We start from the raw sequence: 11,467 nt of genomic DNA, 5'->3' as shown, positions 1-11,467 counted from the left end.
ACGAACTTTTTCTGCATCCTCTCTGTGCTATAAAAAATACCTCAACAGTCTCATTTGGAAAAGTCTGCAATTGCGCGCGTAACTATACATATGAGTTACTGGCCATGGAAATCCACGCTTGCTTTATATGTATGTTTGATGTCCCTGACATGTATTGCCTTTCCAAAGCATGCAATTCTTATATCGGAAGCACTCTTATTGAGGCTAAAGGGAATTTAGATATCATCCCATGTTCCACGTCTTTCAACAAGCCAAGCCGGTCAATTTTACTCAGTGAGGTGATAAATATGCCTACAGCAGATATAAAATGTGCATTTAAACGCGAAAAAATATATAATAAATAAAACAAATTCGTGACATATTAAATACACCAATAAGAGATTTTATTTTGCATCCTGATATCACAACTGATAAAATGTGAGAATGCCTTTGTTAAGATATGACGTTAAAACACCATGACATTGAGACGGGTAGTCTGTTGGATCCCTTCATCTCGCAGTGTTTTAAGTCGACCGTCACGCCATCTAGTAGTAGCGGTACCTCTGAAAATGTTGAACGAAAAGACAAATATAGAGACAGGATAGAAAGAAGGCGGTGATGTTGATCTGATATGTCTCTAAACAATGACTGTAAAAAAGTAAATCGTTTTTTAAAGATCAATCGCATTTGACTTAAGACAAAATAAATAGAGTAAACGCAATGCTTTATGGATTAGAGGTTGTTAGTATTTACATTTAATAAATAAACGTTCATCATCTAGGTAGTTTCTTCAAAACTGAGGAGGCCAAAATAGTCGCTTTACGAAAAATTATGTTTCAATCCGTTACCTAAAATCCCTCCCGCGCCACAAATGCCCCTACCCCATATTTAGTAGTAAGGCGCCTTTCCGTAGTAGCCACGGAAAGAAAATCTTCTATAATAGTCAGCAGCAGCAGCGGCGGCTCTTTCGGCAGCACGTGCAGCAGCTTCAGCAGCGGCGGCTCTAGCGTCAGCCTCGGCCTGAGCACGTGCTCTCTCTGCAGCACGTGCACGGGCGGCAGCAATTTCGCGCTGCCGGGAGATATTAACATTCAGTCTGGATGCAGCTTCGGCATCTCTCTGGGCATCAATTGCATTAGATTTGGCAACAAGGGAAGCCTTCTCGTCTTTGGCTGCGTGGTAGGCACCTGCTGCTTGTTGGGAAGCTCTAAGAGCTTCAGCGGCGGCCTCAGCGAGCTGAGCAGCTCTGGCGGTGGCGTCAGTCTTGGCGGCTTTGGCGGTCTCTGCGGCCGCGGCTGCACTGCTGGAGAGCTCGGCAGCTTCAGTAGCACGGGATGTAGCATCGTCGGCGGCTGCTTTAGCAGTGTTGTATTTCTCGGCAGCAGCTTCAGCAGCGGTGGCAGCCTCGTCAGCAGCACTGGCAGCGGCGGCAGCTCTTGCAACAGCATCGTCTTTGGCTTGATTGGAGGCTTGGGCAGCAGCTTCGGCACGATCAGCAGCAGCAGCAGCGGCGGCGGCGGTCTCAGCTTCCCTGTCAGACTGGGCTTTCTTGGCCTCGTATGTGGCAAAGGCAGCATTGGCAGCATCGGTAGCAGCAGCAGCCACACCAGACAGACGACCAGATTCAGCTTCCTGAGCATGGGCACGAGCGGCAGCATTTTCGGCAGCAGCCTGAGCAGCAGCAGCGGCACGTGCGTTGGCCTCAGCACGAGCCTGAGCCTCAGCTTGTGCACGAGCTCGGGCCTCAGCAGCAGCACGGGCTTCAGCCTCAGCTTGGGCACGAGCACGAGCCTCAGCTTCAGCTTGAGCACGGGCACGAGCCTCAGCAGCAGCCTGTTCTTGAGCGCGTCTTTCAGCTTCGGCTTGGGCACGAGCACGGGCTTCAGCCTCGGCTTGGGCGCGGGCACGGGCTTCAGCCTCAGCTTGAGCACGTGCACGGGCTTCAGCCTCGGCTTGGGCGCGGGCACGGGCTTCAGCCTCGGCTTGGGCGCGGGCACGGGCTTCAGCCTCGGCTTGGGCGCGGGCACGGGCTTCAGCCTCAGCCTGAGCACGAGCACGGGCTTCAGCCTCAGCCTGGGCACGAGCACGGGCTTCGGCCTCAGCTTGGGCGCGAGCACGGGCTTCAGCCTCAGCCTGTGCTTGAGCACGTCTTTCAGCTTCAGCCTGGGCACGGGCACGGGCCTCAGCCTCAGCCTGGGCTTGAGCGCGCCTTTCAGCCTCAGCTTGGGCTTGAGCACGTCTTGCAGCCTCAGCTTGGGCGCGGGCGCGGGCGTCAGCAGCAGCCTTGGCGCGGTCAGCAGCACCAGCATCAGACTCAATAGCCCCAGCAGGTGGTGGAGCACTGAAACGATATTGTGGATACATTTATAAACGTCATTACCCTGCGATATGGGCGTCGAGGAGGGGGTTGTGGGTCGGTCTCAACGGCACCTGCTGGAGGTGGAGCACTGGAATAGATTGAAACATATCAAGATGCATGAATATTGCAGTTACATGAGGTTTTTGCATTGTATAGTCAAAACGACACTAAAGAAGTAGCTAATACATTAAGGGTTGTGCTGGATACTATTTTGGTCTCGTTCTGACTTGCAGATTTTTAAATAAAAATTTGCAACATTGTTCTGACAGACGTTTTTTTTTTCTGCGTGATTCTGATGTGAAGTAAGAACTGACAGAAACTGACTGGTATCCAAAGCTTAACGATGTTTTTGTTAATCCGAGGATTGGGACATGCGCACTGTCCTGAGTAACCTACCTTCCGGTTCCGATTATTATTTTTCGTGTCTAGAATAACTCTGCTTTAGTGCACGGACTGTGACAAAATCATTTAAAACAAGCGTTTGTTGAAAATGAAAGAAATTTTAACAAGATGAATTTAGTCGTTTAAAGATGAAAATAAAAACAAAATCAACAAGAATCGTTTTATGACAAACATGTTATGGTATTAATGAAATAAGTGTCTCAAATGCCGTCAAAGCGGTTTTACCGAAATATTTAACCTTCAAGATAAATGTTTCAATTATTTCGATGGAACCTGTAATGAAGAAAGGGGGGTTGGGTCGTTATTGCACAATATCAGACATTTCAACAAACAAAGCTTTCTTTCTTTCATGACTTAGAGAACAACACTTGTTGTTCTTAAACGGAAGAAAAAATCTCATTATGATCACTCAGCTTACAGATCACTTTTCTCATAGGCCTGAGATTTTCATGCAGAAAGATAATCGCTTTAAAGCACGCATTTAGCATGTTAAAGTGATGAATATGTGTAATTCATTTTAAAATGATTTTTATGTGAGGAAGAAATTGGTAAGTATTTGATTCGCAATTCTTATGACAACCTTGTGCAGCTTGATATTGGGTTTAAGACCAACTTTAGCGATTCGCATGTCAGACAGCAGATGGGAAAGATTGAGAATGACGTCCCTGAAGACAAACAGCCAAACGGGCAGTCAAATAAACCAGGGGGTAAACCGGGATGATAGGCAGTCAAACAGACTGCCTATCTGTACTAACGTTGAGAAAATCCATCTACACATCCATTCCTTCGAACTATATCTCATAGAACAGATGCAGAATTTATGTTAAAATTAATGAAAGGAATTTAAACGGTTTATTGTCTCGAGTCACTACTTCGCCTTATTTGTGAATTCAGGTTTTTATATAAATGCGTTTTCCATATGATGATCACCAATGACAAGACTTTATGTTACTAAGCTGGACCCTTATATATTTTAACTAAGATTTCAAAGCATCATAATTCTGATCTTGCACCGAGGCTTATAATGACCAGAGACGGTAATGAATTATTATTATTATTGGCAATATTATTCAGTGTTGATCTTCGTAGATGTCCAGCACTAAGTGACGTCATAAACGCCTAAAACGAGACTGTCGGTACAGAATGACGTCATAACCGCCTTAAACAAGACTGTTGGCACTTAGTGACGTCATGCGAGATTAAAACACGTCAATCCAGGGGTAATTAATTGAAATAGCGTGATTATGATTTAATTAAAGCAGCATGATGCTAATTTACACATTCAGAACAACAAAGGATAATTTCTCTTCACGATGGAATGATCTCTGTAGCTAATTGCTTCACATACCGTGTCTGGATCGAGTTATAACTTGCAGTCCAATAATACCTAAACCTTTGTCTCTGCTGGGCAAAATAACTATTGTCGATCAAACTTAATCCAGCTATCAAAATTTCTAATCGGCATTTGATGAAGATTGAAAAATCTATGTTTTTGCATGGGAGAACACGGCGTTTTTAGTGTCAACGGTAAGAACGTTAAGCACGCGAATACACTTGTTAGGTATACTCACTTGTAGTCCCTAACCAAGGCAGATATTGCAGGGCTTAGACGTATCCCACTACCGTAATCTTGCGGACCTCTGTAGCCTCGAGGGTAGTAAACCAGGCGTTGTGCGCCAGTCTCATCCGGGTAGTAGAGAGTGCCCGGGATGGCAAGGGCCACGGCAAGGACGGCAACAAAGCACAGCGCGAGTTTCAACATTTTGGGTTTTACCGCACGGGTTCTTTCAATGCTGGAGCCTTATATACTACATGGGGTTGCGTGACGAGTGCTGTTAATATTAGGACGTAGGATTGCATGATATTAGAAAACATTAATCGTAGACTATCAAGAACACTGCTGCCTGTTTTTTTTTATTTTTTATTTTTTATTTTATTTTTTAACTCTCTGGGGCTGTTGATATCATTATAATGCACTTGGCGGGAAATGTGAATAAAACTGTTTAAATTTCTCAACCATTCAGTGAAATAGGTGTAATCTTGTAGCTTATATTTCTTATCTGAAGTTAGTCTTAAAATGTTGATGAATCATTTTTAGCCATAGCCACTTCATTTACTCGGAAAAGACAAGGTCTGTGTTCAGTTTCAACGGTGACTCATTTTTGTAAAATTGCATTTTAAGTCATGTAACTTCTTGCAGTTTTGTTTCAATTTAGGAATTACGAAGTGGTGGAAAGCCAGCATCAAATCCATTTAACTGATATGGTTGTATGAGTTCTTAAAGAACGGATTGCGCGATAGTGTACATTAAATTGGGGGAAATAATTGCAACTTCTCTCTGCAACCGCAATCCCGTCCTGTGATGGTGGGTGATCAGGCAACGCACCAAGAACTCACAGGTCGCAGGGCGTGACCGGACACCCAGAGAACAATTAAGAAAGAACGCCCGATGTTCTACAACATGAGCAGTTGAGTGAATTTAGAAATATTTTGTTTCATATCATCAAGTTTTGATTCAAAGAGCATTTAACACAAGGGGGGAGGGGTCTTTAGAATTTATCAGAGTTTTTTTTTTCAGAACACTTCGTTTATTTGGAAGTCCCTAATTAACTTCTCTAAATTGGTGTGAAGATTGGTTGACTGAGAATAAACAGAGAGGTTTTCATAAAAAACTGAAGACGAAAAAAAATTAATAATGGGCTTTTTGAACAAAAGTGGCACTGATATAACAGGCAGGTGTACATTACTAAAATGACATTTATTATCTTTAAGGGCCATCTCATCTCATCTCATCGTTTAAACTCAAATTTAAACTGAATACTAGGTGATTCCGTGGCGGAAAAAATGTAATGCAATATTGAGCAGGTCGGGTATTTTAGAAAACATCAAAATTTTAACAGATATGTGGAAATCAGTAACTTCACTAAACCAACAATGCCGTTCATCATGTGCCTTTGGCAACACCAACTGATAAAGCCACTGACAAGTAATAATGAAACTACAAAATAAAGCGCATTTAACATACAAGTTTGCGTTTTGTCGAACCGTTTGGTGGCGTAACCGGTTGGTATACAGCCGTCTAACTGAAGGAGTAAGAAAGTATGAATGCCAGACATGAGAGCGTCATAGATTTTGTTAAAAATAAACCACATAAAAGTACCCTTATACCACTCGCTGAACTGATAGATACTTGTGTAAAACTATGAAAATCAAACATATCCGTAAGCATCGATATGTCCTACTATATCAATCTAAAGGCTCTGTCACACTCTAGTGTATAAAGGTACGTATGAGTATCGTGCGTGAAATCGGTCAAACGCACAGCTTTGAGAGTATGAAATCATAGTGTTTTCAGCCTATGAAATTGTTTTCAAACATGCTCAAAACATTTTATCTCCCTCCGCGTATGCGATCGTACACCCTTGTTTGCCTGCGCACTCCAGGCGTATACGCCGTATGTTTGGCGCTTTTCTGCGTATGGGGAATTTTTCTCATACGTTAGTGCTACGCACTTGGTGTGACAAGACCTTTCAAATGGCAGTGTGTATTATGTTCCTTGCGCCTTTTTTTTAAATCAAGGAATCAGTGATTCAATTAACATATTCCTGTGTTCACCAAGGACATAAGATACAGGAAGTTTTTTTCAACTTTCTCGGCGTCAATGCACTACTATGACGTTTTAAGGACATTGCTCTGCCTCACATCTCCAAATAAAGAGATGGAAAATAAGGAGAAGACTGTGAAGGATATGAAAGCGAGTAAAGAAACTTTTCAAGAGAGTCGAACATGAACCTTTTAAAAGCAGCTATGGATACCTGGCAACAGAAGAATCATTTCAGAGATGGAATACTCACTTAAAGTTAGTGACGCCAGCGTATCTCCTCAGTGTAATCCCAGTGCCATAGCTGGATGGACCTTTGTAGCCATCAGGGTAGTAGACAAGGCGTGGGGAGCCGTCAGGGTGGGGGTAGTAATCCGTACCTGGAATGGCGCAAGCCACCGCAATTAGGGCCACAAGACACACAAGTTTCAACATCTTGGCAGGCTGAGTAACAAGCACTGCGTTGGTCAGCTCAGTTATATAGTGTCCACAACTCGCGTGACGATGGACAATGAATTGACATGTGGTCAGGGAACAACACTTGGTCCTGTCTTGGGCGCTCAGCGACCTCGATTGTCGTTTTTGCTTTTAGTCGATCTTTATACTCATACAGTATATCTGACCAACTGTTTTGGTAATCGCCTTAGTAAAAAGGCAGTGTAAAAATTATCCATTTACTGACAGTAACAAAGTCGACTATTGACCATTCTGTTAGTTCCTGTTAGGGTAGGAGACCACCGCCTTTCCGCTGCACTGAATCATGACAAAAAATGTCGCCCATTTTGCTTTCAACTGCAATATTCCAGTTGTTTCCAGGAATCTATCGATTCCCTGCTTGCGTTTTAATTGTAAATCAGGTGAATTATACTAGTATATACATTTTTTATTTAGACACATCTTTTTCACCGAAGAAAAAGCAACATTTTTCAAATTAAAAAAATTACTGCAGTGAGTTCTAATAGTAGAAAAAGAAGCAAGGAACTGAGCCATCTGCTTCTGCCGCAAACTCTTACATCGTCAATCAATAACGACCCCCTTATGAAACAACCTTTGATTTGCGTGCTCTCCACAAAACCCATTCATTACTAGACTCAAAAGAAAACAAGCAACGGTCATACTTGTTCGGACATCACAGCGATTTATCATATTGTATAATAAAAAAAGACGGGGTTACAAAACTCACATCTCTACCCTGTTTACCCTTAAGATTAGCTGTTGCAGTATATTAAATGAAATATGAACTTTGTCACGATAATCGCCTGACCAGCTGGGAGAAAGACAAAAGTAATAACCGACTCCGTTAAATCAAAACTACATGTATTGTCATCTCTGGACCATTAAATTGCCACCTCCAAGAAAATCTACGTTTGGAGTAACATGGACACTAATGACCGTTGCACATTTGTCAAATCACCAAGGCTTGGTAAACTTTGAATCATGTGTCAGAAACACATCGGTGCAATGTACCTTTTTACAATTTTTTTTGTCTCAACCAACGCGTGAACATTTTGTAATTATGAAAAAGAACCTCATTGCTTTTCGAGTGTTATTTTTCGAAGCATGCCAACATCATCCCTTACGCATTTCACTACCCTTCCCCCACCCCACCCCCCAATGTCTTTACTACTGGTGACATTTTGTGTTATTTACAGGCGTTTTGGAGCGCGTCATTTGGGGTGTAATGTGTATACGGTATGACCACCTCCTGATTTTACCATGTTCAGTCTTGGCATGAGGGGGGGGGGGGGGGGGTCATAACAACGCCGTATAAAAAGCTAATTCCAATACTTTATCACCGAGACACATGTCCTCATAAAAGGTGGAACATACAATTTCATTGAACACTTACTTTCCGTAATTAGGAATGCAGGCGTGCATTTGGACAAAACCTCAAAAGGTTAATATGAAGACAATAGGACAGTCACTTTTTGTAAGCCAAATGCCCTTTGAATAATATATCCATATCTACTATGTATCGCAATGAGTTCGCTAAATTGCATTATGATTTGCAAGTGCATGTGTCATACCATTATTCGAAGCAGATACCCTAAATGCGCGCTCTCAATATCATCGGGGCTTGGTTAAATATCAAATAAATATATTGATACGGAATGCAATAATTCATTATTTTGTTTCATCATTCTTAGACAAATAATGTCGCCGATAAAGCAGTGTCATGACAGTGGGGCAAATATAATCGGGCAAGGTGGTGGTTTGTTTTTCTGTTTATGTCTTGTCACACGGATCATTATCATACTGAAGACAATGCCCCTGTCACGGAAACCTTGAATCCTCTTTGTTATCTATTTGTTGAAAAGCGGATCTTCTCGGATGAAAATATGGCAAATTGATAATGATGAACTTAACAGAGTAATCTTCACCGTCACTTCACTGCGCAAAAAAAAAAAAAAAAAAAAAAAAAAAAAAAAAATCCCAAATTTTCTGTCATCAGGCCTTGTAGATCGCTTACTCACACGCTACTAGTAGTTGCATTCTGAAATACGATCTCGAACTGTCTTTTTTTTTTTCAGACGGCTTCCCCAGACAACAAAGCCATTGTTCGATTCCTACCTACATCTTTGTCTACAGACCATATTTAGATGTGTAATAGCTGCGAATGCACTGTTCATCGATGCCAGTCAAGTCGTGAACTTTCAGGTCCCGCCGCTGTCAAGTGGTTTGACAGGTCATAAACGGCTTGTGATCGACGAAGAAGACACAGCGAGGGATGTCTCGCGCGCGAAGGGCTAATGTAGGACGCTTGGGAAGGCACATATACGTGTAACAGCACAAAATGATGCTAAACAAGTCCCCTTTTGATGGATCAACATTTTATTAAATTGTACTTCTACAAAGATGTTAATATCGGTGTAGATGGGACTTGGTTACTCGCATATGTATGCCCAACAGGTGAAATGACATTCCTCAGTCTCGAAAATGATAGTAGGCCTACCTGACCTATGCCATTATAGTTGTCTAGAAGTTGGAGACAAATCAGGGATATAGTTCGTTAGGGAAAACTACTGGCATAGTTTAGATTTCCAATAGCATGGATTTTATCCAAGTCATTCTGTAACGAATAGGTGTGCTCCTCGTGCCGAAAGGCCGTTAACTCCCATCGGAGTTGCGAACCGCCCATGTCAGTAATCTTTATGACCTTAGGCGCTTGTTCGACTCACGTTTTGGTGTCACTTGTATTAGATTGCAGGTTTCTGGGACACAAATCAACGTTTGAGATTTTATATTTTCATGAGATAATAATGAGATTGAAGTGTGGCATGAGACTCGCTATTAACGAACATCAATGTCCTCACTTTAGACGTAGGCAATGATAAAGCAAAGAAAAAAAGCATTGTAATCATCATCAAAAAGATAAATAATATGCAGTGATATGAATCCTTGTTGATGATTGAAATATTTCTCTGCAAATGACATATAGATAATCATTTAACGGCGTCAAAGCCGTAATTTTCCCGCGAAATTGAGTTTTCTCCTATTTACCTGCGAATCATTGCTCAACCAGTCCCTCCAGTTGGGATCGGATGCTTTTTACCATTTTTAATTAAATTGTTTTGTTCTAAACAACAGGCCAGTCAACTAGATGGCCACGTCTTCCTCTACATTTGAAGAGGAAATATGTTACTTTGATGTGAGTGATTTTATTGTCTGGATTGGGAAAAGATAAGAAGCTTTGCAGGATGTGTAGGCTGATTGATACTTTGAAACGTGTGCCACATTCATTTAATTGGACACCATAAGTAACAGAGTGACATTCCAAGGGTTTAAAGCTACAGTGGCAGGCAATAATTAACTTCACTGTAAGCAAACACAATAGAGATCATTTATCTGTGCAATATGCGGTCAAAATACATGCATGCTCCTGTTCATTTCTTTGGACGGTTGGACAAGGCAATAAAGAACCAAACTATGTTATTTTTCAGTGACATATGCAAATGAAATAAAGACACAAATAAGCTTAAATCACCCCAGTTTCTTTGAAGTAGTTCATTTTTTCCGTCTACTTGGACCCAATATGGGTTAAAGCTTTAGACAACGAAAGAATTGTTTCACAAATGCCATTATCGTTACCCGCGGGACTCTTCAGGTGTCGTGCAAGGATTCATTACAGTAAATCATCGTCACCGAAATATTTGAAATTAGTTAACAAAAGCTGTGACCAAGAACACATATGGATGGATACAAGTATTACGGCGTATACACGGGGAAAAGGGGTGTCAAGGAGGTATAGGTTGGGGGGGGGGGGGGGGGGGGGTAGAGAGAGAGAGAGAGAGAGGTGGAAAGAGAGAGAGCAAGCTCCGTTAAGAAAGTAAGATCCTAGCGTCGTTTCTCCACCCCACCACAACCCCCTTCTTATCATCATGGAGCAGCGTTCATGGTTATTTCCTTGGTATCGATAGGCCTACGCTAGTTATTGCCTTCAAGGAAATAGTTTATAAGAGATTTTATAGATGAAAAAGAAGACAAAGAAGAATTTAAAACAGATGTATGATACAAAGAGAAATGATTAGATAACGCAAAACATATAACTTCTTCAAAACTATTGGTTCTAGTTTGGAACTGGATGGAAATATGATGGATCTGCCAATAGTTAAAATTGTAGTAAAATAACTGTTGTTGTTGTTCGTTCCATAAATCACAACCTCTCCTTTAATGTAGATAGACTAAAGAGCATTGTAGTGCTGGTATGGTTTACACGTGCGATCCATTAATAGTGCTACATGTACTTCACATGTGGTCGCCATGCTTTCTATTGCCTTCTTCAAAGCCGGTTCTTGTTCTCTACGTCCATATGCCTCAAGAGATTATGTATAGTTTTAGGGACCATTCCCACAGATTTTTGGATCGATCTATCTCCCTGGGGAGTCTCACTAAATTGCTGTCAACCTGACCGGCTTAAATGTCTATCACACCTAGTAAAGCTGTAAGGGGGTAATTATCTTTACCTCCTAGGTGATTCGGTAGGCATGACAGACATAAGCCGGTTATTTGAAAGCAATTTAGTGAGACTCCCCAGGGAGTTAGGTCGATCCAGATGGATCGATCTAAACATGGGAACTCGTCTGAGAAAACCCTAAATACTGCCAAATAGAAAGGAATTCGGCTCA

General features: G+C 41.9%; 1 protein-coding gene across 2 annotated transcripts; it reads right to left on the bottom strand.

Moving 5' to 3' along the window:
- Positions 1–359: 359 nt before the first annotated feature.
- On the bottom strand, positions 360–4,623 carry LOC106151818 (uncharacterized). Of its 2 annotated transcripts, none has more exons than XM_087015767.1 (3): positions 4,312–4,623; positions 861–2,320; positions 360–542 (listed from the first exon to the last, which is right to left on the bottom strand). In XM_087015767.1, exons 1-2 carry the CDS (start codon positions 4,500–4,502, stop codon positions 868–870), a joined length of 1,644 nt encoding a protein of 547 aa, XP_086871893.1. In that variant the 5' UTR covers positions 4,503–4,623; the 3' UTR covers positions 360–542; positions 861–867. The 2 variants fall into 2 exon arrangements, with proteins under 2 accessions (XP_086871893.1, XP_086871892.1); XM_087015766.1 differs by having other exon boundaries at positions 828–2,320; positions 4,312–4,620.
- Between the last annotated feature and the right edge of the window lie 6,844 nt (positions 4,624–11,467).

Source organism: Lingula anatina, chromosome 6, assembly GCF_051362555.1.
Source record: "Lingula anatina isolate TDL-2025a chromosome 6, LinAna3.0, whole genome shotgun sequence".
Lineage (NCBI taxonomy): Eukaryota > Metazoa > Brachiopoda > Lingulata > Lingulida > Lingulidae > Lingula > Lingula anatina.
This window is presented reverse-complemented; position numbering and strand designations above follow the sequence as displayed.